The sequence below is a fragment of the Fusarium pseudograminearum genome, chromosome 2, assembly GCF_000303195.2.
Source record: "Fusarium pseudograminearum CS3096 chromosome 2, whole genome shotgun sequence".
Classification (NCBI taxonomy): domain Eukaryota; kingdom Fungi; phylum Ascomycota; class Sordariomycetes; order Hypocreales; family Nectriaceae; genus Fusarium; species Fusarium pseudograminearum.
This window is the reverse complement of record NC_031952.1, coordinates 742,757-761,623: the sequence shown is the minus strand read 5'-3', so window position 1 is coordinate 761,623 and position 18,867 is coordinate 742,757. Positions and strand designations below refer to the sequence as shown.

Sequence of the window (18,867 nt, the reverse complement as noted above, 5' to 3'; positions counted from 1 at the left end):
TAATTATTCTCATAATATAAATAGACGGGTCCCTTCCTAGTTACCAGTCACATCGATCTTTCTTCTCAAACACTCCACGAAAGATAACTTGACCATACTTTCAAATATGTCTCGTCCCAATCTACCATTGGATATTCAACTGAATATACTAGGTTATCTTCTTTCCATGGGAGAACATGAAGACAGCATCGAGAAATCTATCTTGGCCACCGTTTCTAAACCTTGGCAAGATGCCATTGAACGAAAACTGTTTCGGAGTTTGACAGTGAACCTATTGGACTTGAAGGACTTCTGCGTCTACACAAAAGACCGCACACATCTCGTCAAGCATATCCTGCTGGAGCTCAATCTTTGCAAGTTGGACAGAGGTCCCACGATCAGCCGCAACTGCTTCCAAGCGGCGACTTGGATCTTGTTCGGGATCCTTTCGACATGGCATAACCGTGATATCACCCTCGAGATAGGTATACTGCCCTGTATCGAAAGGCGTGATAAGTGCCCAAAAACGAACCATATCCATCCAATGGGAAGCGTGCCACGGTGTCGATCGCCCGACACAGTGTTCAAGGAAATCTTTGAGCTCCCTAGCGAGATGCTGTTTGGCGGTGTTTTGGCGGAATCGGAACCAGCATGGCACAACAAAGCATCATCTCTGCTCGGTCGCATGGACCTTGGATTCCAACCTTCAATGGAGTGTTACATACCCTCGGTAAAATGTATTTCCAAGCTGCTTATTCGCCGGAGATACTTTCCAAATATTAGCTCACTCACCCTTGCAAGGATCATGCTCGCTTTGCCATCTTTGGAATCCGTGCATATTGAGCGTTGGTGTTATGGAGATTTACTCCTCGATACATTATATGATATGAGTATGTTCTTTTTCTTTAACCTATCTATCTGGTCATATGCTAATCTTGTATAGAGTTCAGGGCGTTCTTTAGAGTGCCGCGCTCTTGCAAAAATATATCGTTCTATGAAGAAAGCGACACTGCTTACCACCGTCGCGTGACGAGGCCGAGGGAATCGCAGCCGAACACCACCCTACGGGAATCTCTAGTTGAAGAGGCAGGTCATCTGGAAAATATTGCTGTCTCTTTTTCTTTCGATGCCGTATCGTTCTTCACTCCTCCTTTCACATCTGACTTCAAGGAATTGAAGACGCTGGCGTTGACCTCGCCGACCATGGTTTCCAAAGAGTACGGCGTAGTCGATGACTTCCTATGCGCTACAGCGAAGGTTGCGAAGGGAATGCCAAAGCTTGAGACTCTTGAACTCTGGTATTTCAGCTCACCCAGCTTTATGCCACCACACCCCACGCCATCTTGCGCTGGTATCTTTACGTATCAGAGACTCGACCGATACAGTAGCTGCATAAGTTGGAAGTCAACCCGGTCCTTTAAGATGTCAGAGGAAACAAGGGAGAGCTGGAAAGGTGTTGTTGACGTGGAGGGTGCTGAGTTTTCGGTCGAACACTTAGACCTGGACCCGGATCAGCTCACTAGTATTGGGAAACTTTATCCATATCTGGCATTGAGGGATAGGATTCTTCATGGCATTACTTGGACCGAAGCATAGATTTATTGGCACGGACATTTAGATGGCATCATGAGAGATAAAGGTTCGATTTTCTTTTTTGTTTCACTTCCCAATAAAAACGTTTTCACTTGATCATACTTTCGTACCCCTACTCATCCTATCTATCAAGTTCATTGAGCCTAAGCCTATGATAAGTCTCTACTCAGAAAGGCAAGTATCCTAGTCTAAATGATGTACTTTAAGCCAACGGCAATCACAGATGAAATTGTCCATACATAGGTTAAGATGCCGAGTGAGGGAGGACAGTAACTGCAATCTATTAGACAGGAACATCTCATTCATTACTGAAGGTTGACTTACTTTGTTCCACTGACACGAATGAATCCGATCCAAAAGAGCCATTGCGCGAGGACTATCACAGGCAGTGCAGTACTTAAAACAACATACAGGCTCAGGTGAGGCTCTCTTGGAATCTCGGGAGGTTGACTGGGCCCAGCCACCGCTGGAATGGTACCGTAGTTAGGCCACTCCACTGGAACTCTCCGCTCAGGATTGAACCGTGATTCATTGACACCTCTGTCAGGTGTTGGCCTGCATTCGTTATTGTCGCATGTCGATAAGTCCCCTACTACTCTGTAGACGGTAGTATGGTTTGTGGATACTCGACGCATGATTCGGATGATGGTTACAGCCATTAATGCCACAGTGACAAGCCAAAGGAGCGCTCCACCATACATGAACCAAGCATAATATCCGAGTTCTTGGTCAGGCACGATACCAAAATGGAAGAAGTGCTGCATTCCACGAGTGACAGTCTCAGTCATGTAATACATGTTCAGAATCTGCAGAAGAGCCTCCGCGTAAAGACCTGAGCATGATGTTACCAGTTCCCTCGATTTAGAACTTTGAATACTCATGGGTGCTATAACGAGCCAGCCGAGACGAGGTAGTGAACACCAAAGAAGCAATAGATGGAAGATGGGAATATCCTCGTAACCAGGCGTGCTCTGGATATATTTGGCATTGGCCCAGTTGCCGCCTAATATAATAACGGCGAGAAAAAGCCCTCTCAAAACCCAGGCCGGGCTTTTCGGACGGGGCTCGAGGCTAGTGATGGTGCGGAAGCATCTCTCCCCGAGGGATACGGCCAGAAAGGTTGCCACATTTGTGATGGCCATGCTGATCATGTTGATCGAGTAGGAGGGACATGTCCCAACTTCCCGATTCGCTGGCCGAAGATTCCAAGTCCATGGGATCATATCGCCGCGCTTAAGTGTTTCCCAATCACGCCAGACGTCGTCGCATAGTGTATATAGCCACTCATCGTATTGCCTTCTTGACTCGAAGTTTTGGCACGGACCTTTACAGAGGCTGTAGTCGACTTTGTTGCAAACACAAGTCCTGTCTATGGCGGTCTCCACGTGGCAAAAGCCTTCAAGATCGGTATTGCAGGCCTTAGTCTTGCATTGTCGTGAAATTCTTGTGATGCTCTGCGGCATGTTGGGGATGTCCGTAGACTGTGCCCATCTGGATTCCGAAATGTAGTCTACTCCGAGGAGTTTCAACGGCTTTTCCCAGTCCTGTGGGAGCTTTGAAGACCCGCATATGGCGTGCAACCATAGCCTTGCTTTTGTCAATTCCAGCTGATCTGAACATGGTTCGTTCTGTGGATCTACTGAGAAATGATTGCAGAAACACTCTTTGTCAAAATATACGCCCGAAGAGATGCGCCGGTTTGTCAGATCGTAACCGACGGTGTCAAAGCTAAGGGAAATAATGGACTCTCGAGCGATGCTGTATTCCCAGGGTCGAGCTGCGTTGCCGTTGTGAAGTGTCTTGCCCGTGAATCTGCAGGATCCCAGCACGTGGTCAAAAGGCTCGTGGTATGGAGATGTCGCTTTTTTGAGGCATGTTGGTGCCTTTTGCGTGACGCTGAGAAAGTCATATCCTTGTGTCAAGCTTCTTTCCGATAGACCCTGGAGGTCGTTGGTGTCGCCGACGTGAACGAGCCAGTCCCGACCGGTGATTGGCTTTATCCAGTTGGCAAGTTGTGCTTTGGCGAGTATCGATCGACTGCAATATTCCATGTAGGGTTTGACGGTTCTTGGAGAGAATTCGGCGCTGAGGCAGCTCAGTTCAGTGAGCCACATAAAATACGTACAGACGATGAAGTAGTTGATGCATCGATGTCTGGTGCATCGGTTCATAGCACTCAGCCATGCGGTTTGGTCTTGCTGAGCGATGCACTGCGGCATAGGAGCTAGCTCCTCTGGCATCACCCATCCTTCCCAATTCTTCTGATATTTTGGTCGATAGTGGAATTTGGCGTCGTAGCGTCCGCTGGAACCGTGGGTCGTGTCTGACACTGAGGATTAGCGTCGGGTATCGAGAATCAGTGGGGAAGAGTAGCGCACCTGTCAGGGCTACCCCAGAAGCTGCTAGCACCAAAAGACCGCGAAGTATACTTTTGACCTTCATGTTCAGCAGCCTATCCCGCTATCGTGAGAGCGATGCTGAAAACAAGGTTTCGGCAAGATGACGGCAGAACAAAACTTTGTTACGATGACTTTGGCAAGAGCGCTTAGAATTTCACAGCCTGCCTGGTGATCTCCAAGGTGGGGGGCCGCTTCGGGTTTACGGAACATCATTTATCCCCGCAGTCGACTTTCCTACCCCACACTCGCGAGCGAGAACGAACAGGCTCGTTACAGTCAGAATCAAGGATTGGTCAAGATGATGTGCCAAAAAGCATTTCGAGAAGCGGAGAGACAGAACTTGATATAAAGTGGTAAGTGAAGGACTGTTTGAACATATCTATGGTAGAATACAACATTGAATGAGGTTTGTACCCAAAGCGCTTCAATTCATATACATCTAAAATTTGATCGTAGTATATTTATGAAAATCTCTCTATAGCGACTCTTTCTCAATATCATCGCGACCACTAACATGGCCGCCACTACTAGTACCTTGCATGGGACAATACCCGCAGAATGACCCGATGTCGGATAAAGATTCCTCCTCAGACTGTCATGTGCTGTCGTCTTCTGAAACGTCAAGCTCTGTAAGCTGAAAGTCCTTACCGAGGAGGCGCAAGACCCTCTTCGGCAGCACATCTAGATATCTGTTATCTGCTGTATCTCAGAAATTTATCATGAGGTACTTACATTTCTTCACATCAGACGAGGCCTTGAACCCCCTGAAAATCTGATGCTGCTCCATCTCACTCAGAACTTGGGGATTAGGGTGGTATTTCTGATATTCGCCGCCGCCAGTAACCCGTGATAAAACGTTCAAATGCCTGCGCATCTGAGCCCTGTCGCCTTAGCTGTGAAGTAAACTCTGACATCAAATCTTCAAGTAGACGTGCACTTAATCTCTCTTCATCACAGGAACGAATTTCTCGAACCTTTTCGGCTCTACAACCAAATATTGCAGCAGGCTTGCAGCTTGCTGTAGAAAAAAGATCGGTGACAATGTCATCGCTGATAACTTCGAATGTGCAGCATGTGTGGGTCATTTCAAGAGCCTCAAACGTAAGAAGACGCAAAAGCTCAGTGACAAAATCAGGAGGGTTCTCACCCTGGTGAGAGTGTGATTCTTCAAACATTGTATGACGAAGGATGACTTGCTGCAGTATATCGTAGTCCACCTTGTCACCAAAATGTCGCTCGTCAAGATGAGACTTGAGAAATAGCTTCATTGGTGAGCATCCATGATTATTTTCATTGCACCAACAGTCGCAATTGTCCTCAACTTGAACGCTTGAGAGTTCTTGTATCAAGTACCAAGCATCTTCTGATTCCTGCTTTGGTCTTTGTAATGATTTGACATCATGGAAAGAACCAAACATAGCCCCGATGTAGTGATACGCTGTAGACGAAAGATTGAGTCCCAGTTTGAGAGGGTCTGTAGGCGTGACATCGAGGAATCCATTATCACGCATCCAGGAATATGAGTCCAAGAAATTGAAGTTTTCCGAGTGGGTAGGAGGACAGAACATATGATAGCGATATGTCATAGAGGGCATAAGACCAAGGTTGTCATAGTACTCTCCATGACGAAAGCCGTTGTCCCAAAAGATGCGGAAGTGCTTAACAGGGATGGCAGTGCAGGAATAAATCGACTTGTAGTCCCTTTCGACGCGAAGAATCGGGTCAATAGTAATATTCGCCTTATCAAGGGTGTTGCAAATGCTGGCGACGGCCAAATCGGCAAATGCCACTGTGGTGCTTCCAGTAAATATTTTAAGTGTTTCTTGTGCGAACTTGATTAATTGGAGCCTTCTTTTTGCAAGATGAGATGCGATAACTTCCATGCAGCTTGTTGAAGTGCTACAGAAAGTAGGGCCACTTCGAAGAGATAGGTCAAGGTGGCAACCTGCTTCCAAGAAAATGGCTACAGACTCTGCATTATTCGCCTGGCATGCTAAAACAACTGGCGGTGAATATCGTTCAGGGCAACGACTCGTATCCAAGAAATACTTTGCGTCGATTGATAATAGGTATTGCAATCCCTCCGGCCAATCGCTGACCAAGTGAAGAACCGTGCACGTTTCAACAGATGAATCGTTCCAATTCACTGATATTGATTCGAATATTGACTTGGGAGACTTGGAGACACATGCAACAAGGTCACTCAAAGACTGCGAGATGATCGCTCTGTGCAGCGGTGAAAGATCTTCAGCTATGGATGTTATCAGCCAAGGTTTGTTAAATAATTATAACGAGAGTGACGACGACTGACCGGCTTGTATAAAATCTTTCAGGGGATCACTTGGACTATGCCAAGTAAGGTAATAGATATCTCGATCGTTAAAACATGACACCTTTGCCATGCAGCATAAAAAGTCATGAACATTCTGAGCCTTTGTCTCAGCTAGATTGAGACTTTGCCACCAATCCTCATACTTTGATATAGTAGCGAACCTGTTGTAGAGAAAGCGCAATTAGCGGCAAGAGCTGGACTGATCGAGGCGTGCGACATTTCGTCTCTCGTTACTTACAAAGTCCCATCAGTATCGTTATTTATCTCAAGTAACTTCCTAAAGACCTGTAGAACTGCCCAAAGGACTTTATCATCTTTCATCATTTTATCTAGTAAACAATAGTCCCACATGGTATCCACGAATGCGGTAAAGAAGGCCTGGCTACTGTTAGGTTTGTTAAAAATTGTAATGTGCGATTTACTGACCTCTGCATGGCTCCAATCATACTCGTTCCGGTCGTACGGGGATGCTGTTCCGTCTCTATACATTGACCATATTCGACGTTCGATTGCTTCAATGTCTCGAACTATTTGTGTCCCAGGCCTTGATTTGACATCACATTCAAAAATTTCGTCCATGATTTGAATCACAGGGCTACGATTGCTGTGAACGACATTCTTATACCGAACAGAGTGGCCGGCGTTGCTGGTACCGGTTGTGTATTCCAAGCAAGCAAAAGCCATGCGGGCAGAAAACCAAGCCACCTTTAACGGGAACTGTAGAAAGGCTTTTCGCTTCTTGGTTCTATGTATACCGAACAGTTCGCATGATCGATGGTGTTGCTCCTGGACTTCGAGTTCAAATTTCAAATGCCAGAGCGCGAATGACGTCCTTGTTGTGGGCAAAGTCGACGCACAATTGCATTTCGAGGGAAGATCCATGACTTGGCCCCATTGCCCTGACGTGGAGCTGCCGAGTGTTGGAGGGTTGATACAATGATCTTGTGCAATGTCTGTAGTCCGGGTATGTGGTTGAACTGGTGAAATATGTATTCCCTTAAGCATAAAATGGTCAGCCATTGCTTCTGTCATATGCTCTGATAGTTGAGAGTGTTATACCATGTTTGAGAGTGACTTTGAGTGGGAAGATAATGTCTGTGTTATTTCTTCCATCTTCTCAGCCGTGACCACATTATGGGAAGAGATCGTATTGATGCTTGATTCAATTATTGTCAATCGTCCATCAACCTTTTGGCCAAAGTCATGAATGTCCCATTGTGTCTGATGTAGCTGGTCGTGGATACCTTTAAGGGCACAAAATATCGTTGATCTTAAAGAGTCAAGTTGAACGGAGTTCTCTTGAACTTGCATTCGCAATGCCTGTATTCGTTCATTCTGGTATGCTGAATTCGCAGTAGTCTCTTGTGACATAAGCTTAGTTCTGTGGTCGATGGTGACATGAAGATCTCTAGTGATAGTTAACAAAGTTAAAAAATGTAGATGAGTAAGGGAGTAACGCCATACAATGACATAATCTCCATAGCAAGTCTAAGATCATCGAGATCCTTCCGCAACGACTGAAGAAGTGAGTTCAGCTTCGTTTGTTGGAACGGGTAAATGAGTGAACGTGTCACGCCTCGCACAGTTCTTGAGGCGTTCGCTGGTTGTTGGTGGCGTTTTAGTCCGTTGAGAAACTTCTGTAACCTGTCAAGTTTGGTGTAACAATTGACAAGGCTGCCTTGTATCGATTCTGTACCTCCCTTTGTATCAAAAGAAATTACACTGTTGAGACTAGAAAGTAGTGAAACCACTCTTTGAACTTGTCGAATGCTGTCTTGAATTTCGTCCCTCCTTCCATTGACTGCTTGTATGTAGTTTATGAGGCCCTGGGAAACTTGTAATCCTAGAGACACAATGCCGACAACAGTGCCTGCTATTGAAAGGGGATCAGCCATGGTGAAGATATGACTGATCAAGATAGTTGATTGGGGGCCAGTCCGTTGTGCGCTACCTCGAAGGTAATGGGATAATTGATAGATCTGATTTTAGTGATGTTTTATCGGGAGGGGTAGAGTGTCCCTAAATGTAGCCTGTCAGCCTTGTGCTACCGAAATGGGAGTCTACTAAGACAAGTCAGTCAATGATCTGTCCAATGCCAAGCATTTTTACTCTCAGATACCGATAAGGTAGACACGGCACAACTGACTTAAATATATAATAACCTACTCGTCTGATTTTAAAGTATAGTTTAATGAAATTGATTACCCTGTTTATATAACCAGCCTCGTAACCCTTATCTGTCCAGTTAGTGATCTCCTGCAGAGACTGATAAGCGTTGTATAGCGCCTACAGTATCTGCCATTAAATCACGCGTGCCTAGGATTTCCTGCTTGTTGCTCGTAAAGAATTCCATTATCGCTTTGAACTGGTTGAGTTACTTCATACGATGACTCTCAAGGTCATACGTGATATTGTCAATATCGATGTTTTCATCTAGATGGACGTGTTAGTAAATGTTACTGAATATTGCATACCAATTTACCAAATATCAAGCGCAGACTTTCGTGCATAGCTTTATCAACTGCGTCTCGGTCCTGCAATGCAAACAGCATAACAGCAAATGGAAAGATGTGCCGCTCGTTCATAGACTTTATAGCCATCAACCTCGCAGTTTCTGCTTGTATTTGATCCATCGGGCGGCGGTCGAAATATGACTTTCGAATAGTGATCACAGCCTTTGGCCAGCGAGTCCCATCGTTCTAACTCGATGGTATCAAAGGAGGACACAAGTGGAATAGTCCGGTATTGATGAGTTGTTGCATAGAGACTCGACTGTGTTTGCCTAAAATATCAAGGGGGCCCTGAGTGAGATACTCTCCAAAGCAATAGTCTCCCTCGCGCAAGCCTTTGAGCGTTTTTAGTTTACCATCTCTGGGCTCTGATGGGTAGTAATGATTAATCGCATCAATATCGCGAAGAAATGTTTGTTTTGGAAACTTCCGTGTATCGATCATGATGAGATATATGTCGGACAAACTTGGTGGCTCATTGTCTTTCGTATGGCGATACATACCATACTGGAGCAAGAACAACAACGAACTTGACCAAGACATTAGATTGCAAGTTATCCGACATTCCCAACGGAGATGGAGCTTTAACCTCTCAGCTGCCTGTTCTGGCGTGGCCTTCAGGATATCTCTTCCATAGTCCTCGACACAATAAAAACGTTGCAGTCTTGGCTTGCAGATTGGGGATGAAACTTGCGCTGTGTTTGTCTCACCAGCAGACGATGGTGCATATAGTCGGAAGAGGTACGTTGGGGTAGCATCAAACCGGAATGCATGCTCCTCGCCTTTCTTCGGCTCGAATATCTGAGCCATTTCGGTATTGAGATAGGAAAAGAATAGATGAGAAATCAGTAAAGACTGTATCTTCTCTATCCTGGGAAGCCTTTATCTTGATGATGGATGATCTGACCCCGCTCGAAATAAATCAGGCTCCCGGGATCTATTGGCACAGCCAACAACATCATGAATACTATTGGACGCCTGATAAACAGTCAGGTCAGGGTACATTGAAGAGCCTGTTATATTGTTTGTTTCAAGCCTCTATCACGTACTTGCATGACCAATTCATCCTGGAACCAACCTTCAAGCGCCTAATGAATTCTCGCCAGACCAGGCGCACAGTACCTCAAATACAGAACAGTAACTAATTTACGTCTGGATTCCAATGGAGATCTCACGAAGTAGGAATATATCATACTTTCGAGTTTAGAATCACTTTAATACAAAAGTTTCAAAGATCCATCATGCCAGTCGGGGTAATAGTATTTCTCAATTAATAAGGACCTCCTTTCTACTATTACTATCATTATAGAGATAATAATATAGATATGAACTCGAAGGGTACAGTGGTTGTATTGTTGTTGCTTTATCTAGAGAGACCCTAGCAGGGCAATAGCTATAGGACCACAGCAGCTATAGGTCTCCCTCTCTCGTACAGCGCTCTAATTTCTTTCTCATAGCTACTCAGATAGGGGAAGTTTGGGCTCTCTATAGATAGATATTAACTCAGGCGTGTTCTACTTAAACCTGTGCATCAGCGCTGGCAGTGGTTGTAGACTTTTGCTTCGCCGTCGAAAGACGGCGCTGACAAAGACTTCCACAGAATATGAAGTTGAGAACGACCAGCCCACAGCCACATACAGTAAGACCAGAAACCTATTGTGAATCAGCATTTGTGCAAGTTAAAATATCGACCAGTCGAGACGTACCTCTTTCGAAACATTAGCGGCAGGCGAACCAAAAACAGGAGTGAGTAAGTGTAGTGTATAGCCAGTCACAAAGAATACCCAAGAATAGCTCATAAGCATTGTAGGACATTGCCAAAACCACAGCATCTTACAACTTATCTTTCTCTCCTCATTTTTCTGGTCCACTACTGGACAGAGAAAAAGACTAAGTGCGACTTCGATCTGTTGATGATCAAACGTTTGATCTACCTTCTCTGGCAGATATCGAAGAAGCCGTTGATGAGCGGCACTAATAAGAGCGAATATGGAAAAAAACAATCCCCAGTTCCAAAACATCTTGGTAGCCCATATCACCACTTCTGTGGTAGGCCACGAGAATACGCCAATTGCTGCTGCGCCGGACAAGGCTGCCTTGAAGAAGTCTATCAGTTTCTTTTGATTCACTACGGGCGGGTCAAATTACCGCTCCTTGAACAAATCTCAGCTCTTCTGCCTTGAGCTGACGGAACTGAGCCAATGATTTAATCGTTTCCATTTTATTCTGGAGATAATCTTGATGCTCTGCAATCGTGCGGACGGGAGTTCGAGTGTGATGCTTATATGCACCAGAGTATGTAAAGGTCAGAATGTTAAACAAGATGCGACGGGCGAAACGCGGGGCCGTTCGCCAGCGTGACATGGTTGACAAGAGAAACTTCATGTTGGTGAATGTTGCTTTCAGACTATATCTTGTGTTGGATCACTCTTTATCTATGCACTAGAATGTTGAAACGAACATTTTGATATTATGTGAGGCTCTTCGGCGAAGTCAGTAAAAAAGCACCGTGAAACGCCACAGATGTTACGCGTCTAATGCGTCAATTACCTTGCTCAAGGGAGGTCACCCACTACACCTGCTATCGCATACTATGATTGGCGATAGGATAAGACACAGGCAAGTGTCTGACTATTTGTCAACGTCTGCCTAGAGTGGCAAAATAAGTCCGAAATCTATTTGCACTGCCTCAATTTTTTGGAAGCGAGATACGATATCTTGGGGCAGAATGCTTGTTGAGTGCACTGTGGTAATTAGAGGGGGCGAGACAATGGGGCATCATCTGCCTTTCAGCCCGATAATGTACTGGAAATGCCAAGAAAGCACTGCCTCATTAACATAAACTTACCAAATGCGGTATTTCACAGGATAGTGGTAGAATTATGATAGTTTTACCTTGAAAAACGAACATCTAACATGATCTCCCTATGTCAAATCTTACAATAATAACATATTGAGTTTCAGTAGAGAATCTCTCTAGCTTATCAAAGATATTTTATTGAACTACTTGCCATGAACGGATACAATCTCACCATGGACGACTATCTTAAATAGAAAAAGAAAAAACCGAAAGGGAGCGCTTCGTTGCTTGGCAGAGCCGAAAAAGAATCAGATGCAGGATGAAACGCACTGCCTCGTTGTTCGTAGGGCTGACGCGTCTAACATTTCCTGCTTATCCGAGTTTACTTCTACCAATCCGAGTCATCCGGTAACTTTGGTTCCGACATGTGAAGGCGCGGTTATGTCCATGGATGTCAGCTTACCGTTGTCCTAGAAGAAGATTACTCATAGACCGTGATGGGGATAATTCGGAATCCCGACCTAAGAACGGCCCCTATAATCCCGACTTCTTGTTAGATAGAATGTACATATAAACTCTTTGAAGACACTGTCGTTTATTCATTAGCAACTACGACATTTAATATCAGAACGAACCAACAATAGCCCGTCGTCGTCATGCAGACCTTAGCTCAACGAAGCAGCAACACGGGCTACCCGATATACCTTTTTACTACACCAACAGCCGACCAGAACAAGTTTTGGAAAAGAACTGTCGACGTCATCGGACACTGGGCTATATGCATCAATGGCTACTGCTACGAGCTGGCCAGAGTTAAGTCATCTGAGAAAAACCAACGCGCGTACTCGACACGATATTTACCTGAGGACGAATGGAAAAGGGTGAAGCGCGAAGAAGGCAGACGAATCACAGAACGAGACCCGCTGGGCTATACTGCAAGGCCATGGACTCACGAGGATATAAAGTACATGTGTAAGAACATAAAATCGTTACTGCCATTCTTTGCAAGCTAATCAGATCCTTGAGACAGCCGAATTGATTTGGAACGGTCCGCTCCAAACACAATACAACGTCGTTAGAAAGAATTGCCAAGACTTTGTCCGCCTTCTCGTCGACCTTGTCGGCAATAATGCGGTCAAGATCACTTTCCCGGCCTTGTTAACGAAAAGGGCCAAAGAGGCTGGTATTGCCCGTGATCTGACATACTTCACCCTGGCTGGTGCTGCCATTGGTGGCGGTTCAGTCATTGCAGGCGTGAGCCTTTTTTTTACACCAGGAGATTTGACAGGAGTAATGGGCACTTGTTGTGTTGCTGCTGGGAGCGTGGCTTTAGAAGCGACAAAAGAACTCTGGGAGGGTCGAATTAATAGGGAGGAATATATAGAGAAGAGCCAGGCTGAGTTGAGGATGCAGCTTGTACGGGAAGGATTTCTTTCGTAAAACGGTTAAGGAACGGAGCTTATGGAGATCAGTTTTCGTTATCGTTATCGTCACTTGTTTGAGACAGGGTTGAATTTGGCAATGGTATCTTAGCTCAAGACAGCAACTGAGCCACAGTGTAGGTCAAATTAAACTATGAGCTAGTCTAGTGACTTTGAGGCAATTAACTGGATATACTTCTACGACAGAAAGCAATAGAATTTGTGGGATTACCAATCCTCCATTGTTTATTTCCCCACATGGTGTTCCTTAGCCTGCGCCCTTGCTGACGCCCTGTGAGCAACAGAGTGGAGCGTTTCTCAGACCCCAACGTGAAGACATTGATATAAAAGACTCCAACCTAGAGGATAATTCTACAAGCCAAAAACAATCACCTCATCAACCTACCCACCCTCGAAAACACACAAAAAAGCAAACAATATGCCCCAAGCAACTTCAATTCCAGGAGTCCTCTCCTCCTTCACCGAAAAGTGGTCCCCTCGTCTCGTCGCCTCAATAAACGACCACGACGTCAAAGTCGCCAAAATTGACGGTGCATTCATCTGGCACGCCCACCCAGACTCAGAAGAACTTTTCTATCTCCTATCCGGAAAGTTGACAATGGAGATCCAAGGCGAAGAGCCAGTGGTCATGAAGGAAGGCGATATATATGTTGTGCCAAAGGGTGTGACGCATAAACCCGTTGCAGAGAATGCGGTCATCATGATGGTGGAGCGTGAAGGAACGGCCAATACGGGAGATCAGACGGACTCTGAAAGGACAAAGACAGCAAAAGATATGAGGGCGGAGAAGTTGGGGGAATAGTTGTTGTGAAGATATTGGTTCATGTTTCCGTGGGAGGATCGGGCTGGGCAACGACAAGGCCCTTCATAATCTCATGACATTTCCCTGCCATCATTCTGGATTCGGGCGAGAGAAACTCTTCGTCGCAGCTGATCTGCAAGAATCTCTTCTTCCAGTGCTCCCAATGCTCGTACATGGTAGCTTCTATGTCGTATGTTTTTTCTCTCCGACCTCTCACAGCCCTTTCAAAACATTTAAGTTGGGCTGGCTCCATATTTTTCACCAACGTTGGCCCTGCGACGTCAAGCCACGGGTGTATCTCATGGATGACGAGTTCGAGCTCCTGTGTTTCGAGGCACATCACATTGATGGCTCTGTAGGCCCAGTTGTCGTCCACCGGGTTAAGACCACTTAGATACATCTTTGCTTCCAAGGTCCCAACCTTTTTGAAGAAGGGGAAGTCTAGGTTATCACGCCGGTTAAAGGTATACAAATAATCCCACAATGCTCTGAAAGGTGGCAATCTCGACCAACGTATGCCGGGAACAGAGGGGAGATTCTGAATAGCGACCAGGAGATCTAGGATCTTGTCGCAGTCCTCGTCGAATCGCCACAAGTAGGAGATAATAAAAGTCAGTATGCGACCTGGGCCATCGGGCTTGTATTCACACTGCTCCATTGCTGGCCGCAGCATGACCGTGATGTTTTGTGCAGCCGCCATGGCTGTTGTTTCTCCGTTGAGGTAGTTGCAAAAGGCGATGGCTTCGTCTAGATGGATCAAATCGTCCTTATCTCTCAAGTGCTCCAGCTCAGATGCTGTTTGGGAAAGGATCCACTCGTCTCGTTCAGATATTGACGGCATGTTGATGCGATACCTTAAATTATTATTATCGTACCTGCAGTTGTTGCTCTTCTTCACTGTCATGCCAAGTTCTGCCACCATTGACCCCGCTCAGTGTATCCGCACGTGACAGATTCGCCAATCGTCAACGATCAACGGTTCAATTAGGTACCTTGCAACATCATCCAAACCTTGTTGAGAATATTATCTGAAATACAACAAAGCTCACGCAAATCAAGTACGTACTGGTTACTTGGCATCTACTGATCCTAGCTGGCCTGTAACAGAAAAGAGTTCATCGCAGCGACCGAAAATCCTACAGCTGTCATAAACAAGCAGCTATATGGATCCTACGTAGCTTTGTGGAGAACAGACATCAGTAATTTCAAGCCGCACTTTGCTCCACTATTCTTCTTGTCCATTTACTCATCACCTGCGACTCTGCTTTTCGTCTAGCGAGATACCCGGTTATATTATCTAGTTATCGATGAGATGTGATATACCGAATAGTTGAAAGAACTCCAGCGTACGCTTCAGGATTAGTCCGACGAATAGCGAGCTGCTCATCAGCATGTTTATAGAATGCATCACATCGTTTGCTGAGATGACGAAGAACTATTAATGTATCATGCCGAATGCAAGACATGAAAATACTAATCATCTAGATACATGTAGTAAAATATCACTAAGATACTAACCACTACTTTAATTCCCGTAGTAAAACAATTCTGGTTATAGACAGTCAACGAAATGTCAATCTTTCCAACCGCGCCTCACCAACGGCGTAGTAGCTTGGTAGAACTATCAAACTCATCAAATTCCACTGCAAATCACAGTTAGACTGCAGTAAACCCGGGACCGTTCTGCTTCGGTTCCTTACTGTCATGAGTCTCCGCGTTGCGACCCATCTGGGTGAGGACATATCTCGGAGCGACATCCGCTAGGGTTTCATCTGTTCCCTCAAGGTCTTCTGCCATCGCGACATGATCTCGGATCTTGAGAAAGATGACGGGTGCGGCTATGACCAACGAAGAAGCTAATAGGACCCAGTTGCTGATGAATTGTGCTTTGAAAGATACCTTTCTTGCATCAAGGTTGTTTGAGATTGCGGCGCCGGCTGATTGAATGCCTTTGTAGAAACCAATGTAGTTTGCGCAGCGCCGGCCAGAGTTCGAAAGAGCGCCCATGAACCTGTAATGGTCAGTGATACAACGGTATCCGTGTCAGAAGACATACCAGTAGACGGTAGCTTGCCAAGCAGCGTCATAGAAGCCATAGAAGATGTACAAAACAAGCGGCCCAGCATATCCTGCATCATCCCATTCTTTACCCCCATCTTTCCCCATTTCTTCAGTCGTTGCTCGCGTGTATGTTCTTTCATGCACATAGCCTCCACCCCACACGATAAAGGTGAGGGCAAAAAGAACGACTAGAGCAATCTTGGCTCTGACAGACCGGCGCAGATATTCGAGATCAAGTAGGTATCCCCAAATAGCAGCAGCAGCAATCTGTGCCAGCCAATACAGGAGACTGTTGAGAGCTTTGGCCTTTGTCGCAAAATACGCACCGTTGACGGCGTTTTGCTGATAAACGTAGAACCAATTCGACGAAAAGAACATGGGAAACAGGAAGATGACGAAGGGTTCAAATCGGATCGTCTCATACAAGCCGAGCAGTTCGCTTTGCCATGTCGGGTTCTTCATCAAGATAACATACGAACCATCCTTCTGGATGACATCGTTTGCGTTGCAGAGTAACAGAGCCAGGGTTGCCCCAAAGAATATAAGGACAATGAAACCGATGTATGTACCGTCATTGACATCTACGTTTCCCTGGCTGTTGATGTTGCTACCAAGTGGGATCTAAGATAGACATTAGTGAGGTACATGAATGGAGTGTCTTGAATGGGGAACTTACAAGACTTCCGATGACAGCACCCAGATTAAAGATCCCCCAGAACCAAGCAAAGTAGTGTCCCTTTTGGTGTTCATGTGGATACGATATCATGATAGTGCCTTGAGCAGTCCACAGCATCGCCGCACAGAATCCAAGAAGAACACCAGCAAAGATATGGAAACCTCGGATATCATTTCCAAAGTGATTGTAGAGAAGGATGCTGATGGTGTAGATACCGTAGCCGATGCCGCCCAGGGCGAGTGTTAATTTCACACCGAGTCTGTTGACAAAGGCGCCCTAGGGTTAAAATCACTGAACAACAGGAGTTCAGTCCTTTTTTCAAAGATTAAATTTCATTATTACAATTTCACGATAAATCTAAAAATATAAAAAATTAACGAAATACTTTCAGCCTCGGCCAACAAAGAAAGATAACTTGTCAAATAAGCAAAGACGGGTTGAAATTTTTCATTATCCTAGCCACTGGGTCCCCAGCAGTACTCTGGCGGCTAATTCGGTTTCATTTGACAGCAGCCACACTGAGGCGGTGGTGACCAATAAACAAAGCCGTTGGTCAAAACCAGCTGTCGCGGAAACCAATTTTAACTTAATGACAGAAAGCTTTGATAGTATGATACTTCCAAATTAAATGACAAAAGTCCCCGGCGTGGACTTGTATTTCATCTCCATCACAGCTCTTCCCCTTATAAATGAAGACTACAAAGCATGAGAAACGTTGACTTATTCTCGAATTAATCGCTTTACTCACCACGGCAGGTATCTGTTATCCCGTTGATCTGCATGTAATAATTGCCGCCCAGAGTGGCGCACACGCCATCTGGGATATAGTAGTCGTTGTCTTGCTTGCAGCGGTAATCCATTCCGAGCGAGTACTGTACGGCGGATGGTTCTGTAGTATCGCCGCATACAACTGGGATAGCCAGTGCAAGGGCGGAGATGAAAATTGATTTGAGCATCCTGGTAGAAAGGTCAGGGATTCAGGAATCTTGTGATAGGACCAGAAGTGTAAGGCTGTTTGGAAAATTGACATTAGTCGATGGACGAAAGCTGTCTTTTATGTTTCAATACTACAACTTTGTCAACTCTTGTCTCTGTATGATCTGATTTTAGAACTCTTGCTACGGAGGGACTGCAGGAGTCAGACGTCAAATCCGGTAAGCTTTTCGTTGTAGCGCATATGCTTACTTGCTTAGAGTCGTGAAGCTATCGTGGGTTGATGCAGCTGCGGAACTTTACCCCCACGGCAGGATAAACCGTTCAACTGATGATTGCTAGGGATAGATTCGGGAACACCGAAAGTGGAGGTCGCTGTATACAGATTTAGCCAATTGATACAATTTCTTCGTTCTGGTATTGAGGGCTCAACATCTGATTTCCGGATCAGGCATGTACATGCAGAGATTCCTGGGAACTTTAGGCTTAGTTTTAAAACTGCATCACCGCTTACTGTGGGGTCTGACGATGCGGACTAGACAGAATAAGCCAGGGGAGGATGAGCTCCCTATGAAACGTTACGTTTGACTGTGACTACCGGACTGAGACCTCTGTACACGTGTTGGGCTAGTCAGGTATTCATTCGTCAATATCTGTGTTTATATATTATGGTTTGATAGCAAGGTCAACGAATAGCTATGATTCGTTATACATGGCTGCCGCTTAATATAACCCTTAAGGAAATATACCTGAGCAGGCAGCAGGGTTTTCTAATTAGCTATAGGTTTATAAAATAAGATAAAGACTTTTAGCGAATGTAAAGGTTTAGTATTAAATTTATATTATTAGTCTTTACTTAAACTTAAGATAGTAATATTAATAGTAAATAAATTACTATAAAAAACTAAATCTCCCTTATATATTAAATAGAAATAATACTAAAGTGCTAATATAGTTAATAAGTAAGTAAATAGATTAAAAATCCTTAACTTTATATTTTTACTATTTAATTAGATAATTCTTAATAACCTAATATATTATAGTCTTTAAATAAAGCTAGACTCTTTTTTACCTTTTAAGCCTTTTAAAATAACTTTAATTTTAATTTTTAATAAAATATAAATATATATTAAATCCCTTATAACACTTTATATTACTATTATAATAGTATTTAATTATAATATAATATTATTTAAAAGTTATAAAAACTATTTAATTTAAATTTTTATTTTTTAATTTATTATTAATTTAAATTTATAAGGATTTCCTTTATAATAATATTTTATAAAAAAATAGTTAATTTTCTATTTATTAATAATAATATATTACTTATTAATATA

The 18,867-nt window shown here is 44.4% G+C and overlaps 7 protein-coding genes across 7 annotated transcripts, besides 1 other annotated feature; 3 read left to right on the top strand and 4 right to left on the bottom strand.

Moving 5' to 3' along the window:
- Nucleotides 1–106: 106 nt before the first annotated feature.
- On the top strand, nucleotides 107–1,575 carry FPSE_09575 (uncharacterized protein; the record flags this gene model as incomplete). Its single annotated transcript, XM_009262692.1, has 2 exons — nucleotides 107–869; nucleotides 923–1,575. 2 exons carry the CDS (start codon nucleotides 107–109, stop codon nucleotides 1,573–1,575), a joined length of 1,416 nt encoding a protein of 471 aa, XP_009260967.1.
- Nucleotides 1,576–4,777: 3,202 nt separating this feature from the next.
- On the bottom strand, nucleotides 4,778–5,854 carry FPSE_09576 (uncharacterized protein; the record flags this gene model as incomplete). The annotated part of the gene is made up of 1 exon (XM_009262693.1): nucleotides 4,778–5,854. One exon carries the CDS (start codon nucleotides 5,852–5,854, stop codon nucleotides 4,778–4,780), a length of 1,077 nt encoding a protein of 358 aa, XP_009260968.1.
- A 4,477-nt stretch (nucleotides 5,855–10,331) lies between these two features.
- Nucleotides 10,332–10,834, bottom strand: FPSE_09577 (uncharacterized protein; the record flags this gene model as incomplete). Its single annotated transcript, XM_009262694.1, has 2 exons — nucleotides 10,332–10,466; nucleotides 10,520–10,834. The coding sequence occupies 2 exons, from the start codon at nucleotides 10,832–10,834 to the stop codon at nucleotides 10,332–10,334; spliced, it is 450 nt and encodes a 149-aa protein (XP_009260969.1).
- Nucleotides 10,835–12,269: 1,435 nt separating this feature from the next.
- On the top strand, nucleotides 12,270–13,053 carry FPSE_09578 (uncharacterized protein; the record flags this gene model as incomplete). The annotated part of the gene is made up of 2 exons (XM_009262695.1): nucleotides 12,270–12,585; nucleotides 12,644–13,053. The coding sequence occupies 2 exons, from the start codon at nucleotides 12,270–12,272 to the stop codon at nucleotides 13,051–13,053; spliced, it is 726 nt and encodes a 241-aa protein (XP_009260970.1).
- A 420-nt stretch (nucleotides 13,054–13,473) lies between these two features.
- On the top strand, nucleotides 13,474–13,857 carry FPSE_09579 (uncharacterized protein; the record flags this gene model as incomplete). Its single annotated transcript, XM_009262696.1, has 1 exon — nucleotides 13,474–13,857. One exon carries the CDS (start codon nucleotides 13,474–13,476, stop codon nucleotides 13,855–13,857), a length of 384 nt encoding a protein of 127 aa, XP_009260971.1.
- A 19-nt stretch (nucleotides 13,858–13,876) lies between these two features.
- On the bottom strand, nucleotides 13,877–14,698 carry FPSE_09580 (uncharacterized protein; the record flags this gene model as incomplete). The annotated part of the gene is made up of 1 exon (XM_009262697.1): nucleotides 13,877–14,698. The coding sequence occupies one exon, from the start codon at nucleotides 14,696–14,698 to the stop codon at nucleotides 13,877–13,879; it is 822 nt and encodes a 273-aa protein (XP_009260972.1).
- Nucleotides 14,699–15,513: 815 nt separating this feature from the next.
- Nucleotides 15,514–17,550, bottom strand: FPSE_09581 (uncharacterized protein; the record flags this gene model as incomplete). Its single annotated transcript, XM_009262698.1, has 4 exons — nucleotides 15,514–15,868; nucleotides 15,914–16,539; nucleotides 16,595–16,870; nucleotides 17,407–17,550. 4 exons carry the CDS (start codon nucleotides 17,548–17,550, stop codon nucleotides 15,514–15,516), a joined length of 1,401 nt encoding a protein of 466 aa, XP_009260973.1.
- A 1,059-nt stretch (nucleotides 17,551–18,609) lies between these two features.
- Nucleotides 18,610–18,867: a repeat region.